The following is a 19,062-nucleotide window of genomic DNA, read 5'->3' on the forward strand; positions in this document are numbered from 1 at the left end:
GATGCACCGGATCCAGTTCGAACCCAATTCGCTATCGATCCGGTGAGCCTGGTAAGGCGGTCGAGTTTCTCGCGAACTCGGGCTGAGATAGATCCCGGCGCACGCCAATTGCGAGGCGCGTGCCGCATTCTGACACGGCGCCATGCGATCGGAGCGCCGCGAGGGCCGCATGCGCCCGACCGGCCGATGCATGCCGGTGCAAACGAGGGTTGCGGGGGAATGAGGGGAGCACATGGATCGAAAAGTCATGCGCAACGGAGAAAGCTGGCCGTCGAGGAACCGTAGCTTCCGGTGGTAGGGCTTGTTGAGAGCCGAGCCGACGCCACTGACCTCATCGCTCGAGTTATCTCACCGTCGTAAATGCTTTAACCTCCATTGACGCGTCGTTACCAAGAGCGCCAGAACGCCTGGCCAGGAACCTCGATGTAACGCTGTTCACAGTTCAATTAAGAGCGGAGCGATCAGCATATCAGCATGCAGCAACGATCTCCAGAAATCACATGTCCAAGCACTTGGCATGGCCTACACCCAAACAGGTAACGTACACAGTGCGTGCTGACGAACCTTCCGCACGAGTGAGAATGCAGACATTCCAGGACCGGGTGGGCGCACGGTCGGCGATGAATGTAAGCCTGTTGGCACTGAATGCGTGAGAACTTTTGTGGAGCCGTTGCTGAATGCGCAAAAGCGGCTTGTTCAGGCTCCAGGACCATGAAGCCGCTCTCCGCGACCCCACAGCCTCCATCCCGCTGGCCCTGATCTATGGGAGATCCTGTATTCCTTGTGTTTTCATGTGTACCTTCTTGTGTGCTGCGTGCCTTCATCACATCATCCGCCATCCGTCTCGGTCGTGTCAGGAACTCAGTGCTCGTCATGTTCGCCATTGTTTGTCGCAGCAAACAACGCGCTAGGTCATGTGCCCGCCTGCCCGCTATCGGAACGCAAAACATCGTGAAAACTAGCGCCAGGAGCCTTGCTCACCTGCTCGCTGCTCCGTTCGGTTAGCTGAGATAGCTATCATAAAGATCAGTCACCCTGGCATGACAGATGCAGGTACCCCGGACCCCCTTGGCGACTAACAGCAGGAAAACCCACCCCAAACGTTGTCGCGTTCTCATGGATAATAAGCATGGCCCACTGTGATTCACAAACACTGCGAGACCAATAAACTCTCAGACGTGGTTGTCACAGGTTTCATGTCTATGACGTTCGAAATTCCCCTCAAGCCCAGATCTACGAAACCACGCATCAGCTTCGGCCTTCGCACGTTACATCTTGCATCGCCAACGAGCAAGCAGTCAAGTGACCAGCGGACTGAGCATGCACCGGTGCCCATCGCCGTCGTCTCGACTCTGAGTTCGCGAAGGCCCTCGCCCACCTTGTTCTCACGCGGATGCATGCGCCACTTACCTACCGATCTATGAACATGGGTGGCAACTTCGCAACCTTCAGCGGATACATCCTGCTGCTGAGGATAGCCATCGTATCCTCTTGCGTAGGACGTTGCCTGGCTCCGGGCTGAGCTCATACAGGTCCAGTACCAACGTAAACTATGTCGTCGCGGAGGAGACAGTTGAGCTGAGCTCCCTTGGAACTGAGCGATATCACCTCATCACAGATCCGTTGGCGCTCAGCAGAGTCAGAGGTCGGAATGGCGATGCGACCGTCGCGACGCACGTCGGGGTTTGTCTCGCCAGGTGGTCCAGTCGTGATCTCGAGGCGCACCTGACCAGCCTCGGAGCCCAATGTGCGGTGCTGCACATTCACACCGTAGTAACGCAGCTGATCGAGAACGGCCGTGGTTCTCTGCGCCTCAGCTGGCGAGATCTCTACCATGGTGGTTCTATTGCCGCCTTGGTCTTGGAACGGCATTGCGGTGAGGATTGTGATGGTCGGGAGGCGCTGAATACGCACGGCTCCGAGAAACTTGACACAAGAGGGAGTGGCTTCACTTCGTTTCCCGTCCACGTTACATTCGCAGCCCGTCCATCACGTGCTGGCCTGATGTTCCTAGAGCCTCGGTTTCGCGCTGTGTGTCGTTCCGGGCGAGCTCGCGAACGGCCAGCAGCGAGAACGCACTGCACTCCGTTGCGTCGCGTCGTAGCTCTCTGAATCGTAACCAGGTGCAGCGACCGTGACATTCCGACGCGTCGCGAGGCAGTGAGACTTGCTCTGGAATGTGCCCGCCACCGATTGTGTGTCGAGCGTGACGGATGTCGTGTCGGAGCTCCACAGTCTGATGTGCCGTGAGCTAGTCTGTACCGTGGTGCCGATATGGTTCGGACGGGTTTCAACGGGCACACCAGGTTAACAGTAAACGTTAGCGACGCTGTGAGTCTGCAGTGAGTGAGTTTTGATCCCAGTTTCGACCCAGTATCGAAGCCGGTCTCGAGTTTCTATCGGCGCCCAGATCCAGATTTTGGACGCGCAGTTTCTGTACCTCTCGACCCAGTGCTGATGTGATATGCATTGCTCGGAAAGCTGTTTTAAACCAGAAAAGCTGTTTTAAACCAGAACTCGTGTCGTGTCGATCGTCGAGTCACGACCACGATTGCTCGAAATTTCTCGTCCGTGCACGCTAGACCCCTTGGGGGTAGTCACTTGCCCGCTCGTGTGCCGCTGCACGGTGGACTGCTCGACATCGCTTCAGCCACTTTGCGAAAGTTCGAGTACGGTGATCATGCCGTCGTGCCGACAGACAGAACCTTGTCGCAGAGCTGGTAGGAGATGTCGACGTCGCTTTGGAGGAGCAGCTTAAGAATCTCGCAGACGGCGATGCGCTCCTCGGGGCTCGAGGTAGGGATCACAACGCGGCCCTCATCGTCGTCGGTCGAGTTTGTTTGTCGGGTGGTCGAGACCAGAACGTCAACGCTTTCGACTCCGTCGGCGTTGTTGTTGCTGACCAAATAGTCGAGACTGACGCCGCTGTCGCGGAGGAGGCGGAGAACGTCCGTAATTTCGCGGGCCCGCGCCTCGGAAGCCGTGGGGATCACGCGTGTCTTGCTCGTCATCGCGACATGCGTGCGCACTAGGAGGGGGTAGATGGCGCTAAGTTGATCCGGGGTGTCGGGGCGAAGATCGCGGGGGGTGTCATGCTCAAGGGCTTAGCGTTATATTGCAGCCGTCACCGATGTACCGGTGTCAGGCAGAAAGGGTGAATGGCGGAGGTGGGACAGGCGAAAGCGGAGTGGGGGGCGGGGGCGACCAAGCAGCGCCAGAGTATGCTGCACACACACCGCTCCTACCGCGCTGCCAGCACGTCGGCGGCGTTTGCTCCCCCGCACACCGACCAACGCGCCGTCATGGGCGCTCGTTACGAGCCATGCGAACCGCCCGCTCATAGGCGAGCGTTGCGATCAACCACTCACATCGCGTAGAGCGCAACAGCAACGCATGAAATTGCCGACGCCACGTCTAGGTTTAGCCGTCCCACGTGCTAATCAAGATAGCGGCGTGAGTCACAAGGATGTTTTCCCTGTGTGGGATTCGCTGACTTCTACGATCGCACTCTCGTCCCACTCGTCTTGATGCGTGCAAATCTTTCCAGCGAACCATCGCACTAACGCCCGTGCGACGTGTGAGTTTCGGACCTTGGCACAAGCCACGGGTCGAGACCACTCCACAGGTTGGCTGCGCGGACCCACTTACACCGGTAAAAATCGATACGCTGGCCTGCCGGCCGGAATGGTTGAGATCGCTGAAGCAGTCTCCTCGTGATCGCCACTCCTTAACGCCACCGCGCTGCGTCTTCCAAGTAGGTAACACTGTGGAGGCGCTGCAGGTGCCCTTGTGCGACAGGGCTAGTATGATCAGTGCGCACCGGAATTTCGGCATCCCAGTCCGTGCGAGCGCGGAAGCTAGTCTAACCTGCGCGGTGACGCGGCGCGCCCGTCTCTGGTCCGGATGGACCAGACGGGTCTGATTGGTCAGACCACGGATACTTTAGCCCTGGTGCCCGGGTCGCCGGCTCGCATCAGCACAACTCGGCGTCGAGCATCATCTGGGCACCTTACAGGCTGGTGAAATGACCGTTTGATAAGGCCCCTTACTAGCGAGGTCCCCCTCAGGTAGCACGGTGGAGTTTGCACAGCAGTTTCTATTGACCCCACTCAACACTTCACTGATTGCATCGGCGTTCACTAGACAAGTTTCTACGATTTCGGTCACCGTGACTACCTCGTTCAAGATTCGCCCGTCCACACAGAGAATGGCATCAGTATTAGAAGGCGTCCCATGGCGACACGGTAATCACGCCGTCGCGCAAGCGCCATTGCATGCCCATGCCGGCAGAGTCGAGGTCCCTCAGCCCTTGGCAGATACCGTGGCGCACTGCGTCGTCGTCGGCGGCCGAGGCCACAATAATCGCGTCATCGCCTTCGTGGCGCTCATCATCAACGATAGGCCAGTTACACCTGGCGTGGATGTGGGTCCCCCACTTGCCCTCCTCGCTGTACCTCCACTCTAGCGGCACTCCATGTGCATGCATCCGCTCGAGCGTCTTTCGTACGTTTGCTGCTTGCTCGGGCGAGAAAGTGACGAGCACCGCCCAGCCATCCTTGCGGAGCGCGGCATCCCGTTCACTCTTGCGGCCGCCGTACTTCGGCTCCTTAAACGGACCGCAGTGCACGGCAACGACACACTCCGTGTCGGGTCCGGCATTGTATGGGGCTGTCAGGCGGGTGTACCGGATATGCATGCCCCGCTCTCGAAGGCCATCGAGGCCGCTGCAGAGCTTGTAATGAAAGCGATAAGAGATCCTAACGAGCACATAGTTTTGGGAGCGGTAGTAGCTTTCCAGCATAGCGTCTTCCTCCGTAACGACAGTCTCGACGGCGGGGTCAGTAGCGGAGTTTACACCCTGGGGGACTTCGGATGCGCTCTCCTTAGGTAGCCGCGCAGCGAGCAGGAAGCATCCATTGTCCTCCACTTGCTTCCACAAGATCAGGTGGTGCTGTGCAAGGATACCCAACGTTGTGGCATAGTCCTGCGCCTGTGGACGAGAGTACGTCGCGAGGACGGTCCAGCCTTCCTCGCGCAGGAGCATCTCAGTCGCACTGGGCTTGTGATCCTTCTCTGGCGTTGGCTGCGAGGGCACATCGCCAAAGGGCAGCGCGAAGAAGCATCCCTCAGGACCCAGGTCCGACCAGCGGTACTTGAGACCCGTGTCGTTTAGATGCTGTAGCGCTGTGGATACCATCTCGGCATCGCGGACCGCACGCAGCACCTTCCAGCCCATGCGCGAGTACAAGTCGATGAGCTAGGCGGCGCCTGGATGCTGCCTGTCCTCGCCCGCCGGAAGAGTGAGAGGAACTTGGTTGCCGAGGATGACCGTAGATCCATCGAATATATGCATGATGCCGTGCTCTGACAAGATATGCAGGACGTCGTCGAGGGTCATGTCACAAGACGGAGCTGCCATTTTGAAAGACTGCCGGTTATGGACGGACGACGCAGCCACTGAGTGGTGGACTGGGTGCAGGTGCCGTTCGAGGAGGCGGAGGGGAGTCACTTGGCACTGCTCATTTTATACCATTTTTTGGGAGTTCGCGCGATTTAGCTTCCGCTCTTCTGCAGCTCCCTCATACGTAAAGCGCGGGCTTTGAGGGGCGATTCGGCCTCGGATCCCGGACCGAAAAGATGCAGCGCGTACGCTCGGGGTATGTATGGAAGGAAGCGGACTGGTCAGCTGCAGCCACAAACGTTCTAGTGACCATCTTCACGCTGATGTCCACTGATGATCGTAGAGGGCCACAGGCTGCGCTCGTTTCGAGCCAGTTTAGTACGTCCCTCCTTACCCCATCAGCAGGGACCGCAGCGAATGCTGTGCTTCCGTCTCCGCGCCGAACTCGGCGCAAGACCACGGAGCCGCCATTGATTACCTGCTCAGTCACACGCTCTGAATAGATAACGGCAACGGAACATTGCATGTCTAAACTCTAAACAGCGATCGATGCTCATGTCCGCCTCATGACCCCTCTTCGGCGTCATTGGCATGACATCTGCCTCGGCGGGTGACAGAAGCCGTGCGGAGGTAGGGAGGCTCCCTGCATCAGCTGCGGAGTGATGCCGGAAGCCAAGCTCTCGGCAGTGCCCCACGTCCTTCTCCGTGAGCATGACCCTGGTCGTCCAATGGTCTCTGATGATCATACCCACACTGAGGTCCCCGATCGCACATCTCCCAAGTACATCACGAGCCCTCAGCACGGGTGGTGCCATGAAGTATTCCCCGAGTCATACCTTCGTCATGTGGCCTCAAGTACACAGCCGCTCTTCATCGTGCCCGCATATCAAAATAGAACCTTAACGTCAAGCTCGTCTTGTGACCATCTGATTGCCCTGTTCGTTCACATGCCACGCAGTGCTGTTCGAAGACATTAGTCTCGGAACGCGGCTGTCTCGGTTCGGGCGCAATGAGGGACCCCTCGCAGTTTGCTGCGACTCCGACCGATGCCCTTATGAAGTTCGTACACCATGGTATTCCCGCTCCTGATAGCAAGGAAGCACGGAACAGGACCCACGGCTTCCGGAGCGAGGGTAGGACCAGGGAGTAGTGGCGCCCGGGGCCGGCTACTGACACATGCCGACATTTGCCTCGTCCACGGAACTCAGGCTGCAGGGTGTGCTTCGCTCCGCTTCTTCTGCCTTGTCCTCCGAAGGCCTCGTGGACCGTCGGGCACTCACCCCTGCCTTCAGCGCCGTCCTTTGAAGACTCCCCGGAGGGCACTCTCGGCGTTTGAATGAGTGCCGACGACGCTCCAGCTCTGGCGACCCCTTCTCGTGCTCGTCCCCAGAGATGTACCACGTGCAATCTGACGGCAGTTATCCTCTTGTCAGCGGAACTCCCTGTTCGTGGCGTGAACATAAGATGCGCTAGTGCATTCACTACGTGCTTTCACTCCACGAACGCGGTCTTTTAAGCTCGAGGCCGCGGTATCCTGTCTTTCCGACGCACAAACAGGGTCAGCTGGTGTGTTGTTGTGGCACCCAAGACCACAACGGCTCTGACGACGACTCGGAGCTCATTGCTTGCTGCGCTATTCCTCCCAGACCAGTGCTATTCTCGACAACTCCATGAAATGAACCCGAGAGGGTGAGTGGGGAAGAATGGACCTTGCGTCCAGTGAGAGGGCTCAGGCCGGGAGGCATCGAGTCTTGGCCCCTAAGCGTGGACGAGGTTAAACAGGTTGGTGGCTCTGTCAGCTATAAAAGCAAGCTCTCGTGGGTCTAACGAGCCCTCAAGCAGACAGCAAGACTCTGTACCCAATTCTTCCACACTCGTGAGCCCGAATGTTGATACTGTGTTGACTCCAGAGTACACAATGGTTCTTACCACCGCTCTCTCTACTCTCGCCCTCGCCATCGTCGCCTCCGCCACGGCCGTCGACATGTCTCCTCGCCAGGACATGTACTGGGAAGTTCAGGCGTATTCCGACGACAGCTGCCAGAACCAAGTCCACAGCGACTATGGCACGGGCACTGTACAGTGCCGGTCGTTTGGTGCCACGCCCGTCAACAGCATCAAAATCAAGGGCCACAACGTCATGTTCGGCACCTCCGAGAACATTGCAGGCACCTCCTGCTACGGTGCCAACGGCAACACTTACCCCAACGAGGGTCTTTGCCAGAAGATTGGTGGCGCGAAGCGTGGATACTGGGTGTACTACCAGGCGTAAGTTGGAGGGCACAGGCGATAGCAGTAGGTTGGAAGTCAATAAGAATCGTGAAATGCAGTCCTTCGAAGAAATTCCGTGATGCTACGTTCCTGTCCGATGACCTGTGACGCCAACCACTTTGCCGCAACGTATGTCTTTCTTGCTCCTGCCCGAGTCCGCCTTGCGAATAAGCTTGAAACCCGCCCCCACGATAATCACCTGCTTTGGTGTATTTTGCGTTCAGTCCTCAGCACTCCGCAATCCTCAAGACCCGTTATTCATGAGCATGACGCCAGTACCCTACAGCTCATCAGTCCTGACAAGGGGGACCCTACCATGTGCACGTGTACCACCGGCAGTCAGCGCGCCACACGCATACGAAGGTGCAAACCACTTTTCGTCCACCTCGCGTACCTCCTCCGCTTGCACTCTCGCACCCCCCGGTGCTGGCACCTCTCTCGCGCGCTCCCGTCCTCCCCGTCGCTCGTATAGTGTAGGTGGTTATCACCGTTCGTTGTGGTTCTTCTGTTCCCCTTCCGAGCTGACCGCTGTTCGACTCAGCGTGCGAGCAAGGTGACTCGTCAAGAGTTGCTCCTCTTTTATCACTGGGTGCTTGTTCCGGGGCCTCGGAACTCCGACGCCGCAGCCTGCCTGACGTGAACAAGAAGAAGCTGCTCGTATAGTGTAGGTGGTTATCACCGTTCGTTGTGGAAGACGACTCCGAGCTGACCGCTGTTCGACTCAGCGTGCGAGCAAGGCGACCGACGAGGTTGCGAACTCTTTTCCTTCTTTTCCTCTTTTGCGAGGTCTGGAAGTGGAAGTCCTGACTTCAGGGTGGGTGAGGCGAGGCTGTCCTGAGGACTCCTGTTCGCAAGGTGATGAGAGGGTGCATGTGTCTACGATTACATGGCTAGACTAAAGCAGGATGACCTCCGCTGTGGCGCTCGAGTACCCACGGCGGTGTGACTGTGATCTCGCCATCTTCAACCTGATAGTTAATCTCGAGCCCATCGCTCCCCCGCATGAGTAGTTTCATCCCCCTCACAATCTCCTTGCGCTTGTCCTCCGCATGCTCTCCCTCCTCCTTCCCCACCAACCTAATCCTCCCCTCATCGCTACCTTGATCGATCCTCTCCTGTTCAATCAGACTCGTCGGCCACTCCAGCCTCGCGACAAAGTGCACGCCCCGCTCCTCGACCTCCTCCTCGGGACAAACCTTCCCCGCTCCGCACCCATCCTCGCAATCCGCCGCGTCCTCGGCACAGCTCTCGTGCCATTCCATAGGCAGCCTGGTCTCCATCGTCCTCAGCGCTGCGCGGACAGCAGCGGCATCTCGGGCGGAGAACGTGACGAGCTCGGCCCAGCCGTGATCGGGCGCATGACGTCGTACAGCGAGCACGGCGTCCCCCCTCCCATCCCTCCTACTGGCCGTCAATTCGGTGTCCGTCTCAGAGTCGAGACGCATGCACTGCAGTCCACTCGTCCCAGCCACGATGGACTCGGCAGCATGCGCCGCGCCGTGCTGGAGGATGGCCCAGTCCCGAGCCGCATAGTAGCTCTGCAGTCTCTGCGATGCCGAGCCTCTCAGCGGAGTCCGCGATTTGTGTATGGGGGGAGCCTTTGGTGGCGCAGTGCGCACGGCGAACCCGGCGTCCGTGGGGTGATACTCGACCAGCCCGTGGGCTGCGAGGGTCGATAGCGCGGCCTTCGTGTCCTGCCGCCAGGTGGCCGCGTCGGGCGCAAAGTGCGCCGTGTGAGGGGTGAGGAGAACCCAGCTCTTGACCTTGGATTTCTCGGCCGTGTACGTCGGATATGTCGCGTTGAGTGTCTCGAAGACCATGGTGGCTTTTTGCTTGTGATTTTGTGTGTCTGCGTGGCAACATTGCTTAGGAAGCCAGCTTATATATCTGGCAACCAACGGTGGATAGGAGTGCCAAGACATATCTCTTGGCCCTGCGGGGAGGAACGCATCTGGGCTCTCGGGGATCGTCGACGGCGGGGGTGTGCGGGGTCTTCGGCGGGTCAGCTGACGGAATTCCGATGGACGCCGCACTGCTTCCAAGTCCGAGTCCCCGCCACACAGGAACAGCGAGGCACGCATCAGCGAGGTCTTGGCGGCCGCCGGCTCCGCTATCAGTCACTTCACGGGCCCTGCGTTCTTCACGATAAGATATGCATTGCCTACAACTGTTACGAGCTATCACCCCTCTGTGTCTCCTCCTGCTTCCCTGTACTCCCGATTCCGCCTCTCGCGCACCCACGGCGGCATGACGCCCAGCACATCGTCGCAGAGCGCGTACTCCAGCTCGAGTCCCCCGCTGCCCCGCATCAAGAGCTTCATGCCGCGGAGCACTGTGCGCCCATCGTCAGGCTCATCTGCTCCGACTATAGTAACGTATCCCTCTTGCGAAGGTTGGTGCTCGATCTCCTCCCGCTGCTTTGGATCCGTTGGCCAGTCCAACGCGGCAGTGAAGCGCACGCCTCCCCTGTCCCCCTTATCTCGATCGCCTTCGGAGTCCGTGCGCGACTCGTGCCAGTTGAGCGGAAGCCTCGAGGCTAGACGGCGCAGAGTCTGTCGCAACGTACGCACATCAAGCGGGTCGAACGTGACCACCTCTGTGTCCCCGTCCACGTCCCTTCGGACAGCGAGCACGGTATCGTCTCCGTCATCATCTACGTCGTCGTCCAGTCGCCTGGACTGCAGTACTTGTCCTTCTCCATCCTCCCCGCTCGCCTCGTTCAGACGAGACACAATGTCCCCCGCCGCGTAGGCTGGAGGACCGGACATGATCGTCCAGCCCCTGGTGGCGTAATACTGTTCGAGCCGCGCCAGTTCTTCGTCATCGGGGTCGAAGTCCTTGCTGTGCTCCTCGCTATGGGACTGGGACCGGTTGGAAGGGGGCTGGGAGGTGGGTGATGAGGTGGATGGGGCGAGGCGCACTGCATACCCCTCCCCTGAGACTTTCCATTCCACTAATCCCGCCGAGGACATCGTTTCGAGCGCCGACTTTGTGTCCCTATTCCATTGTCCAAGCTCCTCCTCGTCGCCGTCGTAGGGGTTGAGCTGGACCCATCCTCCGAGCTTATCTGTCTTCCTAGCCATACCCGTTGAGAGGTTGTGAGGATGGGCGTGAGGTTGGGAATTGCGGGGAGCTGGGTGTCTAGATCAGCGGGGGCGAGCTGATCCGAAAAAGGCTGAAGGGTGGTCGCTTATATAGGAGCCAATGGTGATGATGGGGATGGCTCGGTCTTGCTGAGGTACGGTTTTAGATCTAGGTCCCGGTGGCGAGCACGCATGCGGCTATGACTGTGAGCTGACCAATGTATCTGCTGCAACTAGCAAATGGGCACTACTCCTGTCAGCCTGCGGGAAAGGCACATCACCGAGCTTACGTCTGACATGCGGATGCGAAAACTCACCAAAACCCACAAAATTAACCTCCCCTGCCAAACACGATACCTACTCCATTGCCCTCTCTTGAGACCTCGATAGGTTCCCAGCTCGTCATTATCCGTTGCATCTATCATTTTTTATGGGAGGATTTTCTGTTTTCTCGTCTATATGCGTGCGTAACCGCGACACTCTCTCTGGATCTCTCAAGACAAGTTTCTATAATAGTAGGAAAAAGGGAAAGCGGCAGCTCAAAAAGCAGAGCCAGTTCAGATGACAAAGACGCACTTCGGACCGCGTGGCTGAGCACGCGCCGGTTGCAATGTTCGGTGCAGGAAGGTCAGCAAGTCGGGGCTGCTCTTGCTGGAGCGCGGGCTACTTGCGGCCAGTCCTCGCACGTTGCCCTCAGACTTGAGGACAGTGCTCGTGGCCGCGCACCCCTAGGCGACACCGTTGACCTTGACGCCGGTACGCGCGTCAAGGGCAACACCTAGGGCGCGAACCCAGTCGACTGCATCGAGCGTGGGACCATCGTGCTTCGCCAGCAGCGCGAGCACGCGCTCGACCTCGGGCTTGAGAGCCCGGGCGACGCGGGGTCCCCACTCCTCAGCGGGGCCGAAGCCAGACACAACCTTGGCCTCGTACTCTCCAGGGGCCCAGTTCCACAGCTCGGCGGGCGCGCGGACCTGCAGCGCCTTCTCGGTCGGGAGCGACGCGAGCGCCGCGTTGGCACGGCGCCGGATCATCCCGAACAGGGTGACCGACGGCAGGTCCTCGAGCGCGTCGTCGAGCTTCTCCTCCGTGACCTCATCAATGTCGTCGCGCAGGCGGCGCACGCTGTTCAGGATCCGGGTCGCCCCGTTGTCCCCATGCAGCGCAGCCGAAGCAATGCAGGCGCTGCGAAGAGCCTCGCACGCCTCGGACAGAGCCTCGCGCGCAATGTACTCAGCCTCCTGGTCGGCCGAGTCGGTAGCGGTCGGCGCAGCCGTGGGAGGCTGGACGAGGCCAGTGACGAGGCGCTTGACGAGGCCCTCAAACGACATGAGGGCGTGGGTGGCAGGGTCAGCCTGACGCGGAGGCGACGCAGGGCGCGACGCGCTGCGCGAGGGGAGGATGTTGGTGATCTTGGCCAGCGAAGGCGGGGCGACGACAGTGGGAGTCGTCTCCTTGCCCAGGGCGTGCAGCGCCTTGTTGACGTTGCCAGCCGAAGGGACACGGTTCAGGCCGAGGTGGAACGTGTCACTGTCGCTGATCAGGCGCATGCCACGCCACACAACGGCAACAACAACCTTGGCGACCCAGCCCTCTCCATCGTGGCTGCAGGGTCCAGCAATGATCTCAAACGCCTTGCGCGCACCATCGACGCGGCTCGCAAACTGCTGCAGGCAAGCAGGAATCTGAAGCACGCGCGTGGTGCCGCCGCTCGAAGTCTCCTTCACGACCCGCGGCATGCCCTGATTGCTCTTCTCCCGGGTGACCGGCACGTGGTGGTCAACCGAGACGGCGGGGACAGTCGCCGGACCGGCAGGGGTCTTGGGAGCGACGCCCGAGGTCTTGCTGAGGCTGCCCTCGAGCTCGCCCTTGAGCGAAGAGAGAAGAGGCCGGACGACCTTGCCGACGACGAGGTCAAACTTGTCCATGGTAGGGCGCAGCGTGTCCTCGACGAAGCGGGGGTAGTCGACCGTCTCGAGCATCTGCTCCAGCTTCTCGCACGTCTCCCAGGCGGCCTGGGCGACGGTGACGGCGAAGGCCTGGGCCGAGTTGAGCGGGGACTGAGTCGCAGAAGGCGTCAGGTTCAGGGGCGCAGCCCACTGGGGGTCAGACAGGGCGGGCAGGAGGAGCGAGTCAAGGCGTGAAACATAGATGGACAGCGAGCGAACAGCCGTGCGCAGGATGGCGCGAAGAAGGTAGGTGTCGGCGGGCGGGGCGGGCAGCTCACTGCGGGAAGGGTCAGCACTCGGCACAGCAATCAGACAATTCGAGGCGCAGCCTAGCTCGAAATTTCGAGTCGCGGCGCAGGCGGCGATGATGGTTACTCACTGAGCGATGCACTCGCCAATGGACCAGCCGGCTCCTTTCTTGAAGCCCTTCTTCGTCTTGAAGTCGACGCCAGCGCAAGCCTTGTTGACAGTCTCGTTGAGGCGCATGCCGATGATGTCCATGTAACCGCCCTGAGGCGTCTCGGACCCAGCGCCAGGCAGAGGGCTGCTGCTCGTGCGAGGCGTTCCGCCGCGGCTGGAAGGAGGGCTCGGGCCCCTCTTGCCGGCTGAGCTGGAGCGAGGAGTCGCAGAGCCCGGGGTGCCAGCGCCCGAAGGCATGCCGGGCAGGTTGGCCATGGCGGCGACCTTGCGGTCGGGAACCGCGGGAGGCAGCATGGTCAATCCCTGGGCCGTGACGTGGGTCGGAGCGGGCGAGCTCGAGCGGGAGGGGCGGTTGATGAGGGGGAGAGAGCGAATGGCGTTCATCTTGACGAACGGAGAGGTTGTAGGTTAGGTAGGGTAGGAGGAGGAGGAGAGGGGGAGGAACGGCAGAGATCCCGGTGTAAGGACGTTCTGCAGTGTAGGGCGTGGAAAGATATTATCCCATGTAAGGGGCGGCTTGTTCAGCTGCGGCTGCGGTTCGAGCAGCGAGGAGGGGGCGCGAAAGCGCAAGAAAGACTCGTGGGGATTGAGTCAAATTAGGGGGGCTTCTCGCCGCTAGCGAGGAGGGTGCAAATCAATGAGCGGAGTTGGGACGAACGGGTTGATCGGCTGTTGGCGGCGAGCATAACAATGGCGGGGAAGACGTTGAGCGCGGAAGAAGTGAAGAGTGCGTGATGGAGCGAGTGCAAAATGGCGCAGGAGGTGACAGAAGACGAAGAGGTCGACGGGTCAGACAGGTGGATAATAAGCGATGAGCGGCGGAGAAGGCGGATACAAAGGATGTCCGGTGATGGAGGAAGGCACGGTTCAAAGGGAATATTTGCGCAAACGGCGTCGGCGAGTTGGAGCGATATGTCAGCGCCGATTCATTTCACTGGTGATGGTCGCGCCGTGTCGTTCTCGTGACCATCGCCGAGGAGTTACTCACGCTCGTACGTCCACCTTTACACTACTTGAGCCACTACAAGGAAGTTTAGACTTTTTCATCGAATGGTCGTTAGCCGGGGAAGGCTGTCGAGAGACTGGCGAGGGTGTTTGTTGAACTGGCTAAGCAGTCGGTAGCAGATGAGTACTCTTGACAGGCGGGTGAGGCGAGCAAGAGCGTAGAGTAAGAGTTGGTGGTTGTGTATTGCAAGAAGCGGGACGCTAAGTGACTTGAGAGAGAGTGCGATGGAGAGAGTGGACAGGTTGGTGTGAAGGACCAAGGCGAGCGTGAGCGGGCGGGGCGGGCACTGGCGGGCACACCGGGCACAGCGGGCACAGCGGGGTGCGCATTGAGGGGCGTCGGCGGGGGGCCACGCGACGAGTTCCCTGAGCAACAGGAAAGGACCAATCATTTCCCGCGCAAAAGTTTTATTACCGCATAGTCGCGTTCAGGTTCAGCCGCCCACAAACCTATTTCGCTGTTTAGCACAACCCTAATCAGCACCTAATACCCACACATCCTATGCAACTTGGACCCGCGTCTATCGCAACCCGTTTTCCAATCTGCAACTCGAAATGCGGGGTCCATCCTCCGCCAGTTGATTGACACGTTCATGGCCCCTGCGCAGCCACCAACTCCCAAAGAGGTATGCATTGCGATCGTCAATGGACTCCAAAGGGTGCATAGAAGGCGTGTGCGAGAGTGCCAGCGATCAGAGAGCGGCCCGTGTCCAAGTCGCAGAGTATTCTCGATTAACCCTCGTCGCCCCCCAAGCTTATCCTCTCGCTTGGGTGTTTCTATTTCGAGAAAGGAGGTACGATTAAACCGATCATTTAGACCGAGCGTTATCGGACCTGGTCTTGGGTGCTGTCTGGAATGGAGACAGGTACAAGTGGGCGGCGGTGGGATGATTGCCAACCCTCGCTGCGTGGCCGCCTTTGGACCGCGCGACCGAGCACTACTTGTCCTTGCGATCCTGGCAGACGCGTCCACCGTCCTTGCGACTGACGTCTGAGCGACGCAGACACTCGCACCGAAAGGTGAAGAACTTCAATGAGCCTGGACTCTGCATTGCGCTGTAGTCTATGCGCTCATATGAAACGTGCTTGTGAACGCCGCCGCAGTGTCGCAATAGACGCCGAAGCAGGACCACTGGATAGGACGCTGCTGCAGCGCATGCAGTGAGTGAGGCATTTTCGGTGGTGGAGGGTAGATGGACTCGGGAGATCCGGGCCGGGCCACAGAGAACGCCGGCGCCGGCGTCGGAGGCATGCCGCGTCGAGGCACGGCCCATCACCGGAGTGCAAGCGACAGCAGGTTCGCTTATTCCTGCACTCTACAGTATGTAGATTTAGGTAGGAGCGGCTCATGCGTAAAGTGAAGAAGGGGGTGGGGTGGCATTGCTCTGGCACAGCCTGTACAAGCTGCACAGCAAGCGCAGAACATCTCTGAATCAGTGCATTGCGGCAAAACCTGACAGGCATGCAGGTCTGCATGCGCACATTGAGTCCACGCACGTTACTGTCGATTGCGTACGATCGCCGCTGCTCGTTGTGATATTGTGATACAAGCTGTCCCGAACTACCTGGCGGTAAACCTTGTTCAACCCTTATCGACCATCGCGACTCATGCCACCCTCTCGCTCCGCCACCGATGTCACTGATTCCCGTGCATGCCAACTAGAAAGAGGGTGTGTATCAGCGACGTCCGGTGGCGGCATGGTATCATACGCTCAGTGGCGAGTCGACAATCGGACCGTCGACTCCGCTGTGACATCATCAACGCGATGCACGCGTCTATCAACCACGCGTTCGCGGATCGCGGTTTGTTGCGGATCACAGATCGCAGTCGCAACCACTATTCTGCAGATCTGGAGTCGACTCGAGAGTAAAAGTCGCCGACTACTCGGAATCCTTAGTTCCAAATTTCTGGCAAGGGCATTAGGTAAATACTGAGAGAATAGCAGAGAGGAAAAGTGCGTGACGAGAATTCTGCCAGAAACGTCTAGGGATGATCTGAAGGTGAGGTCCGAAGGTGTACGTTCGAGTGAACAAGATGCTCCAGCTCTTAACGATGCACACGACAGTGGTCTAAGACACTAACACCACACCATATATACCGCGGCAAGCACCTCTCCTGCAGGAAAGCAGCGTTTCGCACATAGTGGAGCCGCCAGTCACGTCCTCACCGTACAGCTCCACCATCGGGGCGTGACTGTCTTCACCCATTGATCATGTACGAGGTAGCGACGTCATAGCAAGCACACTGTTTGAAGGATATAATAGGTACGCGCCCATTGTTTCTTTATTGAATGCAGAACGGCCAGGGGTTGTCATTCCTCGCTTGTCCGAACCGCCGGAACGAAGGGGTGACAAGCGGCTCCACGAGTCTGGGTCTGGCATTCCCTGCAACAACTCCCTGCAAGCTGCAGCAGAGTGTAACGCAGCGCTGAAATCTGGGTCGAAAACTGCAGCCCAAGGACGAGTTTTCCTCGAAAATCCAAGTGAAGTTTTGGAGAACGATACGAAAGAGAGCAGCAGGTGGCCAGCGTTACGCTGAAACAGGCCGGTTTCATGTTGACACCGTACCAGAGACCAGACGGGCCGTTGCCCATCATGACGTGCAGTTCGGCTTGTTCATGAGCTCATGAAGGCCTGGGACATGGAGTGGACGCGTAGTATGTACGCGTTGGTTGTATTGGAGCATGCCCCGAAACCTGTCACGGAGTAGCGCAGTGGCCCAGACCCGAGACAGTTCGAGATCACCACCAGTACGTCGTCAGTATTCCAGTCCAACCTTCAGGCTGTCTTTCCGACCCTCAGCCCGACCGGATCCCAACTAACGGGACAGCGTCAGTCTTCTCCCTCATACACCCTCATGTGCTCGTCCTCGTACTCTAGCCCTCGTTACGCTCGCCGCGCTCGCGCCCCTAGCAAATGCTGTATCTTGCGTCAATGCATGAATGATTGCGTACCAAGGTTCTGGATAAGGTTGAAGGGAAGCACTCTCGTGCGTCTGGTCCAGGTCTCGGGTGAGACAAGGCGCTCAGTCTCAAGCTAAGTCCAGGCCGAGCAGGCGGGGCAGGGGGCCATGGGCTCGAGCAACTCGCTCCGGCACGTGGGTGATGCTCTCAGGTCAGCACCGTTCAGGCTCCTGGCATCACCCAGCCAGCAGCCAGCAGCCAGCCCAGTCGGTCCTACTCGGCCCGCTCGGCCCACTCGCAGTCGCGGCGAGCTTAGACCTCCACAACGTCCATATCGTCGTCGTCCTCCTTGCGCTCCTCCCTCTCCTCCTTTCTCAGGTCCTCCGCAGCCTCCGTCGGCGGCACGGCGCCCGTGGGCTCCTGGACTTTCTTGACAATATCGTCGATCGTGTCCTGGCGCGTCTCGCGCCCCTCCTCGCCCTGGATCAGCGACACCAGGCGCTCAATCGCCTCCTTGATGTTCTGGTCGGACTCGGCTTTGTGCGCCTCGCGCACGACGTAGTACGCGCCGCGCTGGCGGAGCGTCTCGCGGCCCGTGTAGCCTGGGGTTGTCAGCTCTAATGCATTTCACGGCGGCTGGCTCGCTGCTCGCTTCGCTCGCCCCGCTCGCTCGTACTCACTAGTCGCCAGCAGCAGCAGGATCTCCACACACATCATGCGCAGGACAGGGTCCTGCTCGCGCTTCTTGTCCGCGCCGAGGAACTGGAGCGTCTCGGGGAGCTGCTCCATCTCGTCCATGTCGTACTCCTCCGGGCCCATGAGCGGCGCAAGGACGTAGGGCAGCACGTCGACGCCGCGGACTGTCTTGTCCGACGTCGGGAGCTTGACGCGCTCGTCCTCCGTGGCCAGGAGCCAGGGGTGTGTTCCGCGCTCCATCGCGCAGTTCTTGATCGTGCCCAGCGCGCCGCCGCGGCGGATCGTGTCCGGGTGCTCGGTGTAGACAACAATCTTGGCGAGGAGCGGTTCGTCATTGTCTGTTCGCTCCGAAGAGGGTGCGGGGAAGGCAGGCTGAGGCGTAAGGAGCAGATCACGGGTCGCGGGGAGCATGGAGATGTTGGCGAACACGGAGGCGAGGAAGTTGACGTCGCCCTTTCGCTTGCCCTTGCCCTCCTTCACGCCCTCGGAGGCGCCGTCCTCGAATGCGGCGACAAGGGCGCGGAGTCCCTCAATGTCACGCTCGGGCTCCTGTCCGACCTCGGCATTCGGGGGAACGAAGGCGGGGTCACGGAAGTCGGGGTGGATAGTCGAAGAAGAGCTCGCGCACGCGGGGAGGTAGTACGGCGGGTAGTTCTTCGACTTGGGCATGGACACGACGGGAATCTGCAGGTTCGCGATCTGCGGGACGAGACCAGGGTGGCTCGTCAGGTTGCTCAGCAGCATGGCCGTCAGCGGCGACAGGGGAGAGGTAGCGTTCTGCTGTCAGTTCACAGAGGGGATTATCTAACTCACGGCAGTGTAGGAGACCAGCCAGACGAGGAACTCAGGCTGCATCAGCTGGCGCGAGACCGCCAGGTTGTCCGTCAGGTTGATAAGCGCCGAGAGAGCATCGTGCGCGATCGCCGCTTGGTCACGGCACAGGTTCGCCAGGTCCTGGATCGCCTTGATCTTGACCTCGTCCTGCTCCGAACCCTCCTTGCGCTTGTTAGGCAGAAGGCCGCCGCCGTCGGCGCCGCCCTTCTCTCCCGGAGCCGGGGCAAAGCTGGACGGGATGAAGATGTCGCGCTGCGGGTCGTTCTTGGGGGTGTGGCCGATGAGGTTCTTCAGGGCGATCTGGCGGGCCGCCGGGTTCGGCGAGCTCAGAAACTCGAACAGTTGTGTCAGCTCGCTCATCGTCGTAGTGTCTGGTGTAGTTGACAAGATGAAGAAACGAAAATAAGCAAGCACGGAACATCCCAGAACAGGCCGATGAGGTCAGACGTGAGACCGAGCGGAGGCCAACTTTTGGGCCACTTTCCCACGGGTGTTCAGGC

General features: G+C 59.5%; 8 protein-coding genes and 2 non-coding genes across 10 annotated transcripts; 3 read left to right on the plus strand and 7 right to left on the minus strand.

Annotated features, from left to right (window-relative positions):
- Nucleotides 1-1,524: 1,524 nt before the first annotated feature.
- On the minus strand, nt 1,525-1,872 carry A1Q1_06247 (uncharacterized protein; the record flags this gene model as incomplete). The annotated part of the gene is made up of 1 exon (XM_014327851.1): nt 1,525-1,872. One exon carries the CDS (start codon nt 1,870-1,872, stop codon nt 1,525-1,527), a length of 348 nt encoding a protein of 115 aa, XP_014183326.1.
- An 806-nt stretch (nt 1,873-2,678) lies between these two features.
- On the minus strand, nt 2,679-3,011 carry A1Q1_06248 (uncharacterized protein; the record flags this gene model as incomplete). Its single annotated transcript, XM_014327852.1, has 1 exon — nt 2,679-3,011. One exon carries the CDS (start codon nt 3,009-3,011, stop codon nt 2,679-2,681), a length of 333 nt encoding a protein of 110 aa, XP_014183327.1.
- Nucleotides 3,012-4,219: 1,208 nt separating this feature from the next.
- A1Q1_06249 (uncharacterized protein) lies at nt 4,220-5,236 on the minus strand (the record flags this gene model as incomplete). The annotated part of the gene is made up of 1 exon (XM_014327853.1): nt 4,220-5,236. One exon carries the CDS (start codon nt 5,234-5,236, stop codon nt 4,220-4,222), a length of 1,017 nt encoding a protein of 338 aa, XP_014183328.1.
- A 2,083-nt stretch (nt 5,237-7,319) lies between these two features.
- On the plus strand, nt 7,320-7,780 carry A1Q1_06250 (uncharacterized protein; the record flags this gene model as incomplete). Its single annotated transcript, XM_014327854.1, has 2 exons — nt 7,320-7,669; nt 7,732-7,780. The coding sequence occupies 2 exons, from the start codon at nt 7,320-7,322 to the stop codon at nt 7,778-7,780; spliced, it is 399 nt and encodes a 132-aa protein (XP_014183329.1).
- Nucleotides 7,781-8,134: 354 nt separating this feature from the next.
- On the plus strand, nt 8,135-8,223 carry A1Q1_t001. The gene has a single exon. It is a non-coding gene; the product is annotated as a tRNA-His (tRNA).
- A 102-nt stretch (nt 8,224-8,325) lies between these two features.
- Nucleotides 8,326-8,407, plus strand: A1Q1_t002. The gene has a single exon. It is a non-coding gene; the product is annotated as a tRNA-His (tRNA).
- Nucleotides 8,408-8,562: 155 nt separating this feature from the next.
- On the minus strand, nt 8,563-9,492 carry A1Q1_06251 (uncharacterized protein; the record flags this gene model as incomplete). Its single annotated transcript, XM_014327855.1, has 1 exon — nt 8,563-9,492. One exon carries the CDS (start codon nt 9,490-9,492, stop codon nt 8,563-8,565), a length of 930 nt encoding a protein of 309 aa, XP_014183330.1.
- Nucleotides 9,493-9,852: 360 nt separating this feature from the next.
- Nucleotides 9,853-10,755, minus strand: A1Q1_06252 (uncharacterized protein; the record flags this gene model as incomplete). The annotated part of the gene is made up of 1 exon (XM_014327856.1): nt 9,853-10,755. One exon carries the CDS (start codon nt 10,753-10,755, stop codon nt 9,853-9,855), a length of 903 nt encoding a protein of 300 aa, XP_014183331.1.
- Nucleotides 10,756-11,483: 728 nt separating this feature from the next.
- Nucleotides 11,484-13,508, minus strand: A1Q1_06253 (uncharacterized protein; the record flags this gene model as incomplete). Its single annotated transcript, XM_014327857.1, has 2 exons — nt 11,484-12,981; nt 13,084-13,508. 2 exons carry the CDS (start codon nt 13,506-13,508, stop codon nt 11,484-11,486), a joined length of 1,923 nt encoding a protein of 640 aa, XP_014183332.1.
- A 3,836-nt stretch (nt 13,509-17,344) lies between these two features.
- On the minus strand, nt 17,345-18,922 carry A1Q1_06254 (cytoplasm protein; the record flags this gene model as incomplete). Its single annotated transcript, XM_014327858.1, has 3 exons — nt 17,345-17,634; nt 17,713-18,427; nt 18,542-18,922. The coding sequence occupies 3 exons, from the start codon at nt 18,920-18,922 to the stop codon at nt 17,345-17,347; spliced, it is 1,386 nt and encodes a 461-aa protein (XP_014183333.1).
- Nucleotides 18,923-19,062: the final 140 nt, after the last annotated feature.

This window comes from Trichosporon asahii (genome assembly GCF_000293215.1).
Source record: "Trichosporon asahii var. asahii CBS 2479 unplaced genomic scaffold scaffold00006, whole genome shotgun sequence".
NCBI lineage: Eukaryota > Fungi > Basidiomycota > Tremellomycetes > Trichosporonales > Trichosporonaceae > Trichosporon > Trichosporon asahii.